We start from the raw sequence: 18,077 nt of genomic DNA, 5'->3' as shown, positions 1-18,077 counted from the left end.
GGCAAGAAGTGCTCGTCGAGAGAAGCGCCTATGAGGATCAACGCGGCATCACGAGAGGGGGGGGGCGGTGTCCAGCACCACGCCCGGCCGCCTTTGTCTCCCGTGCGGCGATGTTTACACGCCGCACCAGGTACTCATTCGAGGCTGAGTCGACCGCGCTGAGGCACCACCAAGGACCGATTCGGTTAAAGCGATCGCACGCCGGATGAAGCTAAGCGCGAGGCCTGGAGCATATGTTATGAAGGGTCCCTAAATTAAAAAAAATATCTATTAAAAAAACACGTGAATATTAAAACACGTTAAATGTTTAACTTGCATAGTGGAGTAATTGTATTTTTTTCATTCGCTAAACAGCCAGACAACGCGACAAATCGCTAACCTTAAACACCCAGTCGTTCGCAAAAGTTGAAGGCGGTATAGTACTATAGTAATAGAGCAAGTGCAGAATCACTGCACCGGAATTGATAGTTTGAAAGCGTTTAGCGCGGGGCCCTTGAAAGTGCGGGGCCCGCAGCATCTGTAGCTACTTTTGCTCCTGAAATAATCCTGCACCGCGTGTGTGGTAAAAAAAAAAACCACGAAACAAATGTCACGTAGCAACGTGTCGTGTGCAGCTGCGTTGGGTGGTGGAGGGTGTACGGTACACAGCTTCCGAATGACATCGAATGATCGTCACCGGTGTGGGCCGTGAAATTCACGTTGCATTATCCACACACACAACGGCAGCCAAGACGCCCTTCCCCCAGTTATTTTTTTATTACTCATACTGGGGATGCTGCTGCTGAGTCTTTGGGGGGGTCATAGCCAGCACGTGGGGAGCCGCACGAACAGCTGGGGAATAGGAAGGAGTCGTGCTGTCCGTAGCCGAGTGGTGGTCTAGGAATCACGTTGCTGTGATTCCTAGGCGTGTCGGTGAGTCGGTGTGTTGGTGATTCGGTGTGTCGGTGTGTTGGTGAGTCGGTGTGTCAGTGTGTTGGTGAGTCGGTGTGTCGGTGTGCTGACGTGTTGGTGTGTCGGTGAGTTGGTGTATTGGTGAGTCGGTGTGTTGGTGAGTCGGTGAGTCGGTGTGTCGGTGAGTCGGTGTGTCGGTGTGTTGGTGAGTCGGTGAGTTGGTGTATTGGTGAGTCGGTGTGTTGGTGAGTCGGTGAGTCGGTGTGTCGGTGAGTCGGTGTGTCGGTGTGTTGGTGAGTCGGTGTGTCGGTGTGTCGGTGAGTCGGTGAGTCGGTGTGTCGGTGTGTTGGTGAGTCGGTGTGTTGGTGAGTCGGTGTGTTGGTGAGTCGGTGTGTCGGTGTGTTGGTGAGTCGGTGTGTCGGTGTGTCGGTGTGTTGGTGAGTCGGTGTGTTGGTGAGTTGGTGTGTCGGTGAGTCGGTGTGTCGGTGTGTTGGTGAGTCGGTGAGTCGGTGTGTCGGTGTGTTGGTGAGTCGGTGAGTCGGTGTGTCGGTGAGTCGGTGTGTCGGCGTGTTGGTGAGTGGGTGTGTTGGTGAGTCGGTGAGTCGGTGAGTCGGTGTGTCGGTGAGTCGGTGTGTCGGCGTGTTGGTGAGTCGGTGTGTTGGTGAGTCGGTGAGTCGGTGAGTCGGTGTGTCGGTGAGTCGGTGTGTTGGTGAGTCGGTGTGTTGGTGAGTCGGTGTGTTGGTGAGTCGGTGTGTTGGTGAGTCGGTGTGTTGGTGAGTCGGTGAGTCGGTGTGTCGGTGAGTCGGTGCATTGGTGAGTCGGTGTGTCGGTGAGTCGGTGTGTTGGTGAGTCGGTGTGTCGGTGAGTCGGTGTGTTGGTGAGTCGGTGTATTGGTGGGTCGGTGTGTCGGTGAGTCGGTGTGTTGGTGAGTCGGTGTGTTGATGTGCTGACGTGTTGGTGAGTCGGTGTGTTGGTGAGTCGGTGAGTCGGTGTGTCGGTGAGTCGGTGTATTGGTGAGTCGGTGTATTGCTGAGTCGGTGTGTCGGTGAGTCGGTGTATTGGTGAGTCGGTGTGTCGGTGAGTCGGTGTGTTGGTGAGTCGGTGTGTTGGTGAGTCGGTGTGTTGGTGAGTCGGTGTGTCGGTGAGTCGGTGTGTCGGTGAGTCGGTGTGTTGATGTGCTGGCGTGTTGGTGAGTCGGTGTGTTGGTGAGTTGGTGTGTTGGTGAGTCGGTGTATTGGTGAGTCAGTGTGTCGGTGAGTCGGTGTATTGGTGAGTCAGTGTGTAGGCGTGTTGGTGAGTCGGTGTGTCGGTGTGCTGACGTGTTGGTGTGTCGGTGAGTTGGTGTATTGGTGAGTCGGTGTGTTGGTGAGTCGGTGAGTCGGTGTGTCGGTGAGTCGGTGTGTCGGTGTGTTGGTGAGTCGGTGAGTTGGTGTATTGGTGAGTCGGTGTGTTGGTGAGTCGGTGAGTCGGTGTGTCGGTGAGTCGGTGTGTCGGTGTGTTGGTGAGTCGGTGTGTCGGTGTGTCGGTGAGTCGGTGAGTCGGTGTGTCGGTGTGTTGGTGAGTCGGTGTGTTGGTGAGTCGGTGTGTTGGTGAGTCGGTGTGTCGGTGTGTTGGTGAGTCGGTGTGTCGGTGTGTCGGTGTGTTGGTGAGTCGGTGTGTTGGTGAGTTGGTGTGTCGGTGAGTCGGTGTGTCGGTGTGTTGGTGAGTCGGTGAGTCGGTGTGTCGGTGTGTTGGTGAGTCGGTGAGTCGGTGTGTCGGTGAGTCGGTGTGTCGGCGTGTTGGTGAGTGGGTGTGTTGGTGAGTCGGTGAGTCGGTGAGTCGGTGTGTCGGTGAGTCGGTGTGTCGGCGTGTTGGTGAGTCGGTGTGTTGGTGAGTCGGTGAGTCGGTGAGTCGGTGTGTCGGTGAGTCGGTGTGTTGGTGAGTCGGTGTGTTGGTGAGTCGGTGTGTTGGTGAGTCGGTGTGTTGGTGAGTCGGTGTGTTGGTGAGTCGGTGTGTTGGTGAGTCGGTGAGTCGGTGTGTCGGTGAGTCGGTGCATTGGTGAGTCGGTGTGTCGGTGAGTCGGTGTGTTGGTGAGTCGGTGTGTCGGTGAGTCGGTGTGTTGGTGAGTCGGTGTATTGGTGGGTCGGTGTGTCGGTGAGTCGGTGTGTTGGTGAGTCGGTGTGTTGATGTGCTGACGTGTTGGTGAGTCGGTGTGTTGGTGAGTCGGTGAGTCGGTGTGTCGGTGAGTCGGTGTATTGGTGAGTCGGTGTATTGCTGAGTCGGTGTGTCGGTGAGTCGGTGTATTGGTGAGTCGGTGTGTCGGTGAGTCGGTGTGTTGGTGAGTCGGTGTGTTGGTGAGTCGGTGTGTTGGTGAGTCGGTGTGTCGGTGAGTCGGTGTGTCGGTGAGTCGGTGTGTTGATGTGCTGGCGTGTTGGTGAGTCGGTGTGTTGGTGAGTTGGTGTGTTGGTGAGTCGGTGTATTGGTGAGTCAGTGTGTCGGTGAGTCGGTGTATTGGTGAGTCAGTGTGTAGGCGTGTTGGTGAGTCGGTGTGTTGATGAGTCGGTGTGTTGATGAGTCGGTGTGTCGGTGAGTCGGTGTGTTGGTGAGTCGGTGTGTTGGTGAGTCGGTGTGTTGGTGAGTTGGTGAGTCGGTGTGTTGATGTGCTGGCGTGTTGGTGAGTCGGTGAGTCGGTGTGTTGGTGAGTCGGTGTGTTGGTGTCCATGCGCTTTCCCACTGCCGGATGATATGGCAGAATCAGAATATGTATTATTAATGGAGAAATCCGATGAGCTATAAAGCTCTTCTTATTCACAGATCGTGTCAACGGGGGGGGGGGTGGGGGGGGGGTGCGTAGTCGGTCGTCTGGAACGCTCTTCCTTCCAATATTCGGAAGCCTCTGGGAAGCGATGCACTTTTAAATCATCATCCAGATTGACGAACTCATTTCTTTAGAGCCGCTTTGTGTGTGTTTAGTTTGTTGTCTTTCCACCCGCACCTACGATTAGCACGGTCGGCTACGTACGGTGCGAAAGAAGTTCAACATACAAACATACCCCAACAGTATGTGAAAGACTATACGGGGGGGGGGGTGTGTTATGTGTTTGTCCATAATATAGTTATTATTGGGGTTAGATCGCGTAAATTTTTAAATGTGTTGTTAAATCCGCCACCACCCGACACAGCCAACTCGTAAGGGCTGTCACGTTAACAGCACGTGGCCAAATCGTCACTAGAACAGCGCCACCGGATTCAGGCGACAGACACATTTGATGAAGCTAGTTGTAATTACTGGCGAAACGTCGTACTCAGATTGTAAATGCCGTGGCTTGGCTCTCCAAACACACAACCGGTGTGTCTGTACTAGTGACGAACTGGCCACGTTCTCTTTACGTGACACAACCCATACTAATTGGCCGTGTCGGGTGGTGGCGGGTTTAACGACACATATATTTACACGCTCTAACCCTCCCCCCCCCCCAAAAAAAAAAACAACCTCTTATGCATGACATTGGTCGCGAAAGGCCTTCTCTTCCTACCACTACTACGCGTATGTGTTCGTGATGCCCGCGAGCGGGAGAGGCGGTGTGGTGAAGCATCTCACCCGAGCGTGCACACGAATCCGCTGACCGAGCCCTCGGCGTACAGAGACACGTAGTCTCCGATGTGCAGGAAGCTCGAGATATCCCCCATTACTCCGTGCGGGGGGGGGGGGGATCCTCACTCCGGCGAATGCTGCCAAAATCTCCACCCGCCGCCCTCCTGTGCCTCCTGTGCCCCCCCCTCTAAAAAAAACAACAAAACCCCACTCAAACGCTCCTCTCCTCGCACCGCTCGTGGACGGTCACTCGCCTCTTGTCACCGAACGCCACGCGCAGAGGCGCAACGCGCGTGGAGGAGCAGGAGACGAGTGCTTGAAAAGGTGTTTTGGGGTGGGCGTGCGCTTGATGAACGAGAGCGTCTCGCTTCTGACGGATGTCCACTCCTTGACCTCTCTCCGCCTGCTCCTCTCTCTCTCGCCGCCCCTCCCCTCCTCCTCCGTATCGCCCTCCTTCCCTTTCTTCCGTGACGCCGTGGACCTTGTTGTGCTTTTCCCCGCTGTTCACTCTCTGTCTCGTAACACCCCCCGCCACCACCACCACCCCTACGCCCCCGTCGCCTCTCCTGCCCCTCGCGTGCACGACCCACGACCTCGATCACGAACTTCTCTGCCCGCTGCGCATCATAGCCGGACGCGCGCCGCCAAGACCATCGTCATCACCATCATCACCACCTCCATCATCATCATCACAATCGCCAGCAGGAGCCGCGCGTCTTTGAACCGAACGACGGCGTCGACTACAGCAACAGCAACGGCGACACCCGACTTGGCCCCTTGTTTTGTTTCGCGGCGAGCACGTTCGATGAATTAATTCATTAATCTCCACAACCGCAAAAACGCAGTGGGTGTTGAGCGGCGGCGATGGTGATGGTGCCGAGAGGTTGCGGCGCTGGGAGCCGTTGTGTTGATGGGGGGAGGAGGTGTGCGCATCCCTTTCGTTTACTTAACTCGCTCTCCGAATCTGCGCTCTCCCCCTCTCCACTCACACGGACCTCCTCCGAGCGCAGGTCGCGCCGTCTCTCTCTCTCTCTGTGTGTGCGTGCGCGTTACTGTAGCGGAGAGGCAAGGGAGAGGAGAAAGAGAGAGAGAGAGGGAGAGAGGGGTAAGGGGAGGAGGCGTGGGCGGAGGGAAGCGATTGGGGGACGGGAGAGTGGAAGAGAGAGAGAGAGCGAGAGGGGAAGAGAGAGAGAGAGGGGAGGAGGAGGATGACTGGCGTAGTTTCCTAAATTCCAAGCTGCATCTCAGCCAATGAGAAGTCACCATCATGGTAATAACAATTGCAATCGGTGCAATCGCTGCTGTAATTATCACACAGCATCAAATCACAATTTGGAATCAGCCTAATAATGTTCGTCGCGATGATCGTCACCATGTACTGTACGTGCCCAGCCCCTTGTGGTTAAGTCCACTGCTGGTTGACAGCCAAGCCACGCCGTGCGGGTCGTGCGATTGACTCGGCCATACTTCACTACTCTGGTCAATGCGAGCGGTGGGGATTACATAGAAGCACAGTACAACAACGTGTTCTAGATGCCGCTGTACACAACTTAGCCCCGAGTCTGCCTGCGACCCCGGTAGAAGTCAGTTCTACAACGTCGCGTGTTGTTTCCATAACGCCAATTGGATATAACGCGATTCGAGTGAACGGAAATACGTCGCGCGAGAAGGAGCAAGCGCTCGTAAGGCTGCCTCGGCGTAGCGTCGTCGCAGAGGGCGGGATGCTGCTGGATGCTTCTAGACGCCACCCACGCGCCTCGGGTCTTTGTCCAGCCATCTCACGTGTACACGTCCGTGCTTCACCTCTACAATATACACGCATTTTTCTTAGCGCTTTCGGTAAAGTCACGTTGAAGGGAAACAATAAAATAATAAAATATATATAAAACAATAAAAATTCTCACGACGTTTCGACCATAACACAAACGGTCGTGATGACACAAACGGTCGTGATGACGACCGTTTGTGTTTTGGTCGAAACGTCGTGAGAATTTTGATTGTTTCATATATATATTTTATTATTTTATTGTTTCCCTTCAACGTGACTTTACCAAAAGTGCTAAGAATATGAATGACTGCAGTCACGAAAGCTTTAAATCAAAATTTATTCACGCATTATTTAAAATAACGCGATTTCCTTTTCCATAACGCGGCGTTCTTCTGGAACGCAACTCCCACCGCATTATCGGAGGAGGCGACCGCGACGGTGCAGGGTCCACGTGCTTGAGCCCCATGCCACAGCCCCGCTGTCCAGCAGGCCCCAAACATGCCCGCTCAGTTTCCTCGGGATCTCACGAGAACATCGGCGTCTATGAGCCAAGGGGCATGGGGAAGCCACTGCTGACATTTCGCACTGGGGGCCAGGGCAGGGCCATGGAGGGCGGAGTGCGGCGTCATTCTATTTGTTGGGCTGTGCTCCTATGTCCCCGTGTCCACGCAACCGCTACCCCCATCCATCCTCCCCACCACCGCCGCCGATCTTCGCCAAGCCGCAATGACCGACGCGGTGAAATGCGGTCAAATAACTCACACGCGCGTTGAACTTTCTTCACACCGTACGTAGACAACCGTTGCTAATCGGAGGTGATTCAAAAGGAGCGTTCCAGACGGCCGACTATGCCCCCTGCTTACACGGCCTGTGAATGAATACGAGCTTTGATAGCTCATCGGATTCCTCCAGCATAAATAAATATCCTGATTAGGACGTATCATCCGGCAGTGGGAAAGGGCGTGTACACGTGTAGCGTCAAAGCGCTGGCCGCTGGCAGGAAAGGGAACCTGCGGCGTACGGCAGTCGTGGCGTCAGCAGGCCACGTGATAGACACCAGAGGGGGACATCTCGGGGAACGGTCACAGAAGGGGCCCACCAGGAACCCGCTGGTAGGTTCCAGAAAGGGGGCGTGGTCGAGGGCGGAGCGAGGCCACGCTGACTGTAAAAGAGGGGTCCCTGGAGGGGACCTCGGGGCTGCTGCTGGAAGTGGGATCCACGTCGTGCTGCTCAAGTCCATCGCCGCCGTTCTTCTCGTCTTCGTCTTCACCATCCTTCTCGTCTCCGTCTTCACCATCCCGGGGCGCCGCTAGTCAGGTAGCCTACCAACTGTTCTAAGTAGTGCCGCTTCAATAAAGAGTACGTTATCCCGATGGTGCTTTATTAAACAAAGAAGTGCCTACAAGTCTTACTGTCTCCGAGTTAGTCACTACACATGTGCAGCGTCAACGATTCGGAGACACGGTTTGTAGGAGGCACCTTCTTTATTAAGCAACTCGCACGGTCTCGTCCCACACGCTCTCACACAGTAGCTCATCCTGGCCTGTACGCAACACTGGCCGTCTATACACTGACGGCGCCGGCTGAGATCGCCAACTCCCCTCCTTCGTAGCGCAGCGTCTAGCGGAGACGGCGGCGACGAGGCGACAGCGACGACGAGACGAGTCCCACTCCCAGAACCGGCAGCCCCGAGCCCCCCGCTTTCGGCTCCTTTTATGCTCCCGGCGCGGCCCTGGGTCCACCCTGACCACGCCTCCCTTCTCGAGCCCGCTAGCAGCAGGTTCCAGCGGCCTCCAGACGGGGTCCTCCGTGACCCTTGCCCCAGTTCCTCCGCCCTGCCGACACGCGGCCGTGCTCACGCTCAACCGGCGTGTGCCCCGTCTGTCCACCAGCCGGCGCTATTTCACTAGACGTGTACAACAAAGATCCCCCGTGTAGCCTTAGCAGACTGTAAGAGCAAGTGCTCTTGGCGAGCGCCTATGAATGCTGGCACGGCACACGAGGGGGTTGGTGGGTGGTCAGCCGGTGCTCGCGCTATTAAAACCGACTGGAACCATGTTCAACGTCACCAGGTAAGGCCCCACTGAAGCTCTGTAGTTTCTTGTTCAGAAGCGACCTGTTCATCACAAATGATCGCTCACCGAAGTGGGCTTATCACGTGGACATTTGTAGCAGCCAAATACTCTAAAGGCATGTTTCAAATGAGTACCTGGCACCGTGTGTTAAACATCGCTATCAGGGAGACAAAAGCGGCCGGGCGTGGTGTTGTCCACATCACCCCCTCGTGTGCCGTGGTGGCCTTCATTACGTGCTCGCGAACAGCACTTGCCCCAACATATGTTAAGGCTATACGGGGGGATCTTTGTCTTTGGTGGTTGTGGTGACGTTGGTATCTGTGGTGGTCGTGGCAGTGGCGGTCGTGGTAGTTGTGGTGACCGTTGCGGTAATGGCTGTGTTGTGATGGTGTGATTTTGGTTGTTGTATTGGTATTTGTGGTGGTGATAGTGGCTGTGGTGATAGGGTGGAGCGGTGGTGTAGCAGTTAGCGCTACGCTGCGCTACGAGCCCGGCGACCCGAGTTCAATTCCCGCTCACGGCCAACCCCAGCTGACGATTAATTATCTTAACCGGTCCTTGGGCCTCTCCTAGGTCGACTCAGCTTCAAATGAGTACCTGGTGCGGTGTGTAAACATCGCAACGAGGGAGACAAAGGCGGTCTGGCGTGGTGGTGCTGGCCACCCATCCCCTCGTGTGCCGTGTCGGCCTTCACAGGTGCTCGCTAACAGCACTTGCCCCAACAGTCTGTTCAGGCTATACGGGGGATCTTTGTTTTGTTTTGTCTTTGGTTGTGGTGATTGTGTTGCTGGTGGTGTGGTGTGTGTGTATAATTATTGTGCTGGTGGTGGTGATTGCGATATTCGTGGTGGTAATTGGCGCGGTGTTGTTGGTGGCGATAGTGGTGGTGGTGGTGGGAAGTTGTGATCGTTGTGACAGTGGTGCGGGGGGGGGTGGGTGTTGTTGTGGCTGGCACAACTCCCGCAACAGACACGCACACACACACACGTGCGCGCGAGGATCATATCGCGCTTGCGAAATGTCACATGGAGTTGAGAAATCGAACGACACGCCCCACGCGCACGTTGGGACTGCTGTTGATGATCTCCACGTGTTAGTGATACGCGGTTGGACGGTGGGGGGGGATAGTGTGGGGCGAGTAAGTGGATATAGGTGTAGGGGATGGGGTGGTGTAGTAGTCAGCGCACTGCGCTCAATGCCAGGCCACCCGGCTTCGACTCCCGCTCACGACCAATTCAGTGCCAGCGAACGTCCCAACCGGGGTCCTGGGCCTCTCCCCATGTCGACTCGGCCTCGAATGAGTCCTGCACTGCGCCGAGCGTGGTGTGTTTAAACGATCGGCACTACGGGAGACAAAGGCGGCCTCGTGTGGTGCTGGCTGGCCACCTGACGCCTGGCTCGAGTGCCGTGGCAGGCATCCATAGATGCTCGCGAAACAGCGCTTGCCCCCAATTGTATGTTAAAGCCTACACGGGGGACCTTTGTCTTTGTATGGGGGGAGGGGGGGGCGGGGGTAGTTGTTAGCGCACTGCACTACGATCTCGGCGTGGCAGAGTTCGATTCCAAGTCCTGTGTTGTATAAACATCAGCACCCCCGGGGAGACAAAGGCGGCCGGGCGTGGAGCTGGCCACACAGCATGGGCGCAACTTATAATGCAATTATTTTTGATTATTTAACAATGTGGAGTAGCACCACCCCCCAACCCCTCCCATACGCAAGGATGTATTCATTAGGGCCCAAATCTCAGCACCGGAGCATCTGAGCTATAATCGATAAGCGCAGATGACAAGCAAGAAGGAAACAGCGCGTGCAGGGGGCTCTATTCCTAAACGATGGGACAGTTCTAGTCTTTGGGTCTTTCGGTAAAGCCACGTCGATAGAGAAAAATAACAAAAATCTAAATCACGACGTTTCGATCGCAACACAAGCAATCGTCTTCAGGTGAAGAAGAGGGCGACATCTGCTGAGGCAGGGAGTTTATAAAGGTTTAGAGATGGGCGGTAGAGAGAGGCCGACTGAAACTGAATTACTGATTTCGACCGAAACCGAAAGTTGAACTTCACTTTCGACCGAGACCGAAACAGAAATGTACATAACCGAAGTTACCGAACACAAGATTTATGAAATATGTCACGATGCAATGCTATTTTTTTTAATTAAAAATAAATCTAGAACTAATCATTCAGAGCCTGCAGTAAGAGTCGCTAAATATCAAATCTTTAGGTGTTACTTACTTAGTAATTATATCCAAACAAACGAATGTTGTAGTTAAGAAACAACAGTTTTTTCCGCATTCTCGCTCAGCATGTTGCTGTGCCTTGCTTGAGTCAGGATCGACTTTTGTGGAGTAATCCCACACCGCATGTTTCGACATTCTTCACGGTGATTAACTGCTCCGTTTATTAACTTTAATTTTCTACTTCGCTCAGATTCGTAATTTCGTTATCGCTAATTCCCTACGGAACTATTAACAAACTGAACATCAATATAGTCAGACTTTGAATCTCGGTATCAACACGCGTGTAGACTCAAGCGAACGCAACACACAAAAGCCGAGGCGGGCCAGGCGGCTGGGGACAGACAACAGAGGGCACTTTGTTGTCATCCCGCCAAAGAGACTCCACCTCACGGATGCAGATGCAGGCTGCCGTCTGTTGGCATTAGCAGACCATCGTTGCGGCTGTAACCTTGCAACCAAGCTGCTGCTGCTGCTGACGTGTGTGTACGTGTGTGCAGCCTATCGCATAGGATTGCCTAGCGCCGACTGACCGGCCGATAGGCAGCGAGATAAGACTTAGCACCAGCGTTATATTCTAAAAATAGATCTTCGGTTGACGTTCCGAAAGTCAACATCAGTTTCGGCTGAAACTGAAACCAGACCGAAAGTTAAAAGTTTACTTTTTGGCCGAAACCGAAAGTATGCCGAAAGTGACCATTTGCCAACTTTCGGCGCGGAAAAAGTACCCGCAATTTTGGTCGACCTCTAATGGGCGGGGCAGCTAATGTTAATGTGTGAGCGAGTAGGAGAGTGACATTTGCTTGTGAATGTAAGCTCGGCTAGGGCCCCGGTAATCTTAGAAGTGGCAGCAGCAGATGCGAGTGTAAAGGCGATCGCTATTACCTTGGTGTCGCGGCATCTCTTCAGACAAAGTGAGCGACTCGATCAGGTGAGCCTTCTTGTCTCGAAGTCCGTTGAAAGATCCAATCTTGACTTCAAGCTTTCGTGACTGCAGGTATTCATATTCCTTACTCGCTCTCTCCTGAACTCGCTAACATTAGCTGCCCCGCACATCTCTAAACCTTTATAAACTCCCTGCCTCAGGAGATTTCCCTCTTTTTCACCTGAAGACGGTTGCTTGTGTTGCGATCGAAACGTCGTGATTTTTTTCTTAGGGGCCGTCCATAAATGACGTCACGCACCTGGGGGGGGGGGGGGGGTGGGGAGGGGGTCAGTCATATCAAAATGCGCAACTTTAAATAAATCTAGACAACACGTTCTACTTAATTAAATATACTTTTTAATAAATGTTTTCTCCTACAACATCAGAGTGCAGCGCCACATTAAATACGCACTACAATGACAATAGTTTAACGCGATTTGTAGCATGTTTTATATATTTTTTTTGGGGGGGGGGTGGGGGCAGAGCTTTGTGACGTCATATTTGAGGGGGGGTCTGACTTTTTGTGACGCCGTGTGACGACGGGGGGGGGGGTCAAAAAACGTCCAAAATCGCTTGACGTGACGTCATTTATTTATTTACTTATGGAATTCATATTCTTTGGGTCTTTCCTGACAGACCCAAAGAATATGAATTCCTGCAGTTACGAAAGCCTTAAGTCAAGAATGGAACAGTTCTTAAATGCCTGAGCCCAGATTGGCAATAACCCAAGCCAACCCCCACCGAAAATCTCCCACCTCCATTCATCCCCGCCCCCAATCCTCCTGCTCTGATGAGGTCCGGTGTAACCGGCACCATCGATGCCCTTTGTAATGCCTTCCAGAATGTCACGATGGGGAAATGCAGCATGCGAGAGAGCACGTGGAATACAATTAAATATTTATAAGTGGATATAAATACGTAATATTTTAAAACACTTAAAAAAAACACACGCTTTAATGAAATGTACCGTACTAGTAATGTAAGAACTTCAAGACTCCAGGAAGTGACGCCGAAGCTTGCCACAAGGTCAGTTGACGGTGAAGACTTAGACCCAAGCCGAAACATAACATATAAAAAATAATGTTTTAAAATTTATTTTTATTTTTTATGATAGAATATAGTTATTGTCATCGGTATGACATAAGTATACCGAGTTTGCAGTCGATATCACATTGGGAAGTGGGTAAAAATTGAGTTACAAGATTTGAGGATAAAACAACGACAACAAGAACAACAACAACAGAGTGAGTTAAATAAAAGCGTGTCATAAAAAAATACAATATGCAGTGGCTTTAATAACGAAGCAATCTACAATCGATCATTTGTCGATTCGTTTTTTTTTAAAGAACTCGTTTGTACCGTTATCTCATTCCTCTCTATATCACCCGTTCGTACAATACGAATAATTGTGTCCCTAAACTTGAGTTGAAGCTTTCGTGACTGCAGGAATTACTCTTTGGTTCTTTCGGTAACGTCACGTAGGAATAAAATAAAAGAAATAATAGAATACGACGTTTCGATTGCAACACAAGCAGTCGTCATCAGGTGTGAATGCAAGCTCGGAGAGAGAGAGACACACAGAGAGAGACAAACACAGAGAGAGAGAGAGAGACACACACAGAAACGGAGAGAGACATACAGAGAGAGAGAGAGACAGAGAGAGAGACACAGAGAGAGAGAGACAGAGAGAGACACAGAGAGAGAGAGACACACACAGATACACAGAGAGAGACAGAGACACACACACACAGACACACAGAGAGAGAGACACATAGAGAGACACACGCAGACACAGACACACACAGAGACACACAGAGAGGGAGACAAACACACAGAGAGAGAGACACACAGACACGGAGATGAAACACAGAGCTAGATCGACAAACAGAGAGAGACACACAGAGAGAGAGACACACACACATAGAGAGACACATAGAGAGACATACGCAGACACAGACAGACACACAGAGAAACAACTCCTCTGTGACGAGGCATTATATACAGAGAGAGGGGGGGGGGGGGACAGAGAAATGAGCATGTCAACGAGAGCGGCAGGGACAGGGAAAGTTGAAGTTTGAGTAAAACAAACTTAGTAAACTTAGAAATGTAATCCAATGCAACACAGAGAGTCGGCTAACACAAAACTTGTTAGATTGTCTTTTCATTCTCACATCACATCGTCTCCCTTATTCCACAGCTGGAGGAAGGCCGTCTCCCCCCATAGCCGCCGGTCACGCGATGTTTATGACCATACTTCACCACGCTGGTTCAGCACATGGAGGTGAAGTGAGACGGAGTGGGGGGGGGGGAGAGACGTGCGGCATGGGGAGGCCTTGATCCAGCAGTGGAGCATGGCTGATGATAATTAAATGACCATTTCATTGGCTTGGCTCCTATATAACTGCAAAAATGCATCTTCCTCCAATCTAAAGACTAAACTATAAACTATGTTTTATTTTTACCGGGTAAGGCCCACTGAGCTATATAGATAGCTCTTTTTCAAAAGCGACTTGCCCATTTTTCAGAAGCGACCTGTCCATCACAAATGATAGCACAACGAAGTGGGCTCATCACCACGTGCAAATATGTACAGCAGCCGCGGGGAGAACACGCACACACTCCAGATGCACGCATGTCGTGCCTTCTTTCGCACCGTACGTAGCCAACCGTGCTCATCGGAGATGCGGATATACACAGGCGTCGTGGTTGGGGGATCGTACCTGCGACCTCCCTGTACACCGGGCAATTTATTATAATGCGATTTTGTATTGTCTGGAAATTGCTTTTATTGTCCGTGCGACGTAGTCTCTTAACAATGTTTTATTTTACCCGTACAGCACTTTGAATTGCATCTTTATCACGAAATAGTGCTATAGAAATAAAGACTTTTTGATTGATCAATTGATAGTTAACGTCTCGAGACCGTGGGGCCCCAGGCATCGACTCACTCGGCTCCCAAGGCTTTTGACCCCACGTGACACTCCGGAACGCGCCGAGCGTCGCTCAAGGGGGGAGACGAAAAATAATGGATGCGGTCCGAACATAGATGGACTCGTCCATCTGAACAAACTGTCAAATCGCTCTCCGTGGTGCTAACGTTAAAAAAAACCGCCACTCTTTTCAAATTTTCTTGTTGTGGTTTTCACACCTGATGATGATTGCTTGTGTTGCAGTCGAAACGTCGTGAGAATGTTATTGATTTATATTTGTATTATTTTATTGTTTCCCTTCTACGTGACTTTACCGAAAGAACCAAGAATATGAATCCCTGCAGTCACGAAAGCTTTAAATCAAGAATATCATGAACTCAACTACAAACTATTTTGTTTTGTTTTACATTACCAAACAAGGACCGACTAAGCGAAATATCTCATTTTTCAGAAGCGCGATCTGGCCACATTATGATAGCTCAGCGAAGTGGTGGCGGTTGATCATCATCACGTGGTTATATAGAGCACCAGGCTTAATACGCTAAACGCGCAATGCTGATTCTAAATGTGGGAGGGAAAGACCGGGGGACCCGGAGAAAAATCCACGCGACCACGTGGAGAGAGAGACACCGCAAACTCAAAATATACAGCAGCAGGTGTCAGAGTTGGGATCGAACCCACGACCTCCTGCACACCAGGCGAGGTAGTTAACATCTCCTAGCCACCGTGATGATGATGAGAGAGAGACACGCAAACTCTTAATATGCAGCAGCAGGCGTCAGGGTCAGGATCGAACCCACGACCTCCTGCACACCAGGCGAGGTAGCTAACATCTCCTAGCCACCGTGATGATAATGATGATGATGAGAGAGAGACACGCAAACTCCAAATATACAGCAGGCGTCAGGGTCAGGATCGATCCCACGACCTCCTGCACACCAGGCGAGGTAGCTAACATCTCCTAGCCACCGTGATGATGATGAGAGAGAGAGAGATACACGCAAACTCCAAATATACAGCAGGCGTCAGGGTCAGGATCGAACCCACGACCTTCTCCACACCAAGCGAGGTAGTTAACATCTCCTAGCCACCGTGATGATGATGAGAGAGAGAGAGATGCAAACTCTTAATATACAGCAGGCGTCAGGGTCAGGATCGAACCCACGACCTCCTGCACACCAGGTGAGGTAGTTAACATCTCCTAGTCACCGTGATGATGAGAGAGAGAGAGAGACGCAAACTCTTAATATACAGCAGGTGTTAGGTTTGGGATCGAATCCACGACTTCCTGCAGACCAGGTGAGGTAGTTAACATCTCCTAGTCACCGTGATGATGATGAGAGAGAGAGAGACGCAAACTCTTAATATACAGCAGGTGTTAGGTTTGGGATCGAATCCACGACTTCCTGCAGACCAGGCGAGGTAGTTAACATCTCCTAGCCATCGTGGCATCCCTCACCACCGTGATAAGTAAACAAATCGAAATAAAATAAACAGGTTACCCTCCTTCACCCTCCTTTTTAATTGTTCGACTTTATAGGAATGTATGTACTTTATGGTTGTTGAACTTTTTTCGCAGTGAAATCCTCCCGAGTCCTGGTGGTGTACCGCCACCTCGTGGAGACTTTAGATGACATCGAATTTCCCATTTTTTGCCAATAAAATAGTTTTTACGCGCGCGCGGTTATAAACCGTTACTAATAACGCGTGCTTCGGGGCCGTCCATAAATGACGTCACACACTTATGGGGGGGGGGGGGGTCACACATTTGTGTGACGAGGGGGGGGGTTTGAGAAATGTGACGTCAAATAAAAATGCGCAACTTTAAATAAATATAGACAACACGTTCTACTTAATTAAATAGACGTTTTAATGAATGTTTTCGCCTACAACATCAGAGTGCAGCGCCACATTAAATACGCACTACAATGGCAATAGTTTAAAGCGATTTGAAGCATGTTTTCTATTTTTGGGGGGGGGGGCAGAGCTTTGTGACGTCATATATGAGGGGGGGTCTGACTTTTTGTGACGCCGTGTGACTGGGGAGGGGAGCGTCACAAAATCGTCCAAAATCGCGTGACGTCATTTATGGAGGGCCCCTTATGAAACGTTACGAATAACGTGCGCTTGTGAAAAGTTACCAATAACGCTTTACTTTCCATTGCTTTTTTTTTCCTCTCTACATAAAATAAAAACAACTCAAGTTTTGGTCGCACAAGCCATCGAACTGCACGGACCTCCATCATGGAGTGTCTCTCATCAGCATCATTGCTTCAATACAAGCAACAGGCCGGGCCGAAGTTTGACATGTATTGTTGACCTCCTTTCGCACCGTACGTAGCCAACCGTACTAATCGTAGGTGCGGGTGGAAGGACAACAGACTGCATATTATGTTGAACTTCTTTCGCACCGTACGTCGCCAACTATGAAATTGGAGGTGCGGGGGAAGGACAGCAAACTAAACACACGCAGCAAAACATTTCTCAAGAAATCAGTTTGTCAGTCTCGATGATTATTATAAAAGCGCACAGCTCCCAGAGCCTTCCTCGAATCGGAAGGAAGAGCGTTCCAGACGGCCGCCAGAGCGCTTCTAGAAGCATCGAGCGCTTCTAGAAGCGCTTGATGCGGTGAGCGTCGTCTTTGTTGCGATGGCGAGAAGCCAAAAGCCGTCGATGCCCCCGCTGCTGCTGCCCCTGCTGCTGCTGCCCCTGCTGCTGCTGCCGCTGCCGCTGCTGCCCCTGCTGCTGCTGCTGCCCCTGCTGCTGCTGCTGCCTCTGCTGCTGCCCCTGCCCCTGCTGCTACCGCCCCTGCTGCTGCCCCTGCTGCTGCTGCCTCTGCTGCTGCCCCTGCTGCTGCTGCCGCTGCTGCCCCTCCTGCTGCTGCTGCCCCTGCTGCTGCTGCCGCTGCTGCGAGGATGAACGGAGTTCGCGTGATGATGGTTTTAGGCGATCACTTCGTGTGAAACGAGTGTGACCTTAGACGCGTCTCATCAGCTGCCAGGCTTGCTTGAAGCAATTCGGGTGAACTGGCTGATGTTTATCGACAAAAACATCAACATTGCCCTCTATCAATATTGACGGGGTTTTTTTTATCTTTTCGTGTTGTTGTTGTTGTTGTTGCCGCCGCTGCTGTTCTCGTGTGTAAAAAATAAATAATATATAAAAAATTTATTTAAAAACACGCTTTAATGAAATGTACCGTACGAGTAATGGCAGAACTCCACGGCTCCAGGAAGTGGCCCCGTAGCTTGCCACGACGTAAAGGGCCCGTGGTGATTTACAGCCAACGTCAGTTGAGCGTGTGCACAATTAGACCCAAGCCGAAACATAACATATAAAAAATAATTGTTTAAGAATATATGTTTTTTGTTATTTTTAATGGTAGAATATAGTTATTGTCGTCAGTATGACACAAGTATACCCAGTTTGCAGTCGATACCACATTGGGAAGTGGGTTAAAAATTGAGTTACAAGATTTGAGGATACAACAACAGACAGAGTGAGTTAAATAAAAGCGTGTAAATAAGAACAACAATCGCCGTACAACCAGCTGAACGTAACCATCTGCGTAAACAAATACCGTTCAGGCAGCACCTCGCTTAGCGCGACCCCCGTAGAACGCCGATTCGTGAGAGCGCTCTTTGTCCTGGAGAAAATGTGTTTTTTTTTCTATATAT

At 51.3% G+C, this 18,077-nt stretch overlaps 1 protein-coding gene across 4 annotated transcripts in view; it reads right to left on the bottom strand.

The window, feature by feature from the left end:
- The window catches only part of LOC116952798 (inositol 1,4,5-trisphosphate-gated calcium channel ITPR1-like), a 275,732-nt gene extending 270,183 nt beyond the window's left edge, over window positions 1-5,549 (bottom strand). For all 4 annotated transcript variants that reach the window (XM_032972456.2, XM_076074483.1, XM_076074484.1 and 1 more), the window contains exon 1: window positions 4,472-5,549. In XM_032972456.2, the coding sequence (XP_032828347.2) occupies window positions 4,472-4,560 (89 nt within the window). In that variant the 5' untranslated portion in view covers window positions 4,561-5,549. The remainder of the gene's footprint in view (window positions 1-4,471) is intronic.
- Window positions 5,550-18,077: the final 12,528 nt, after the last annotated feature.

This window comes from Petromyzon marinus, chromosome 48 (genome assembly GCF_048934315.1).
Source record: "Petromyzon marinus isolate PM22_M1 ecotype Great Lakes invasive population chromosome 48, UKy_Petmar_22M1.pri1.0, whole genome shotgun sequence".
Classification (NCBI taxonomy): Eukaryota; Metazoa; Chordata; class Hyperoartia; order Petromyzontiformes; family Petromyzontidae; genus Petromyzon; species Petromyzon marinus.
The sequence above is the reverse complement of the archived record's forward strand: the minus strand, read 5'-3'. Positions and strand labels throughout refer to the sequence as shown.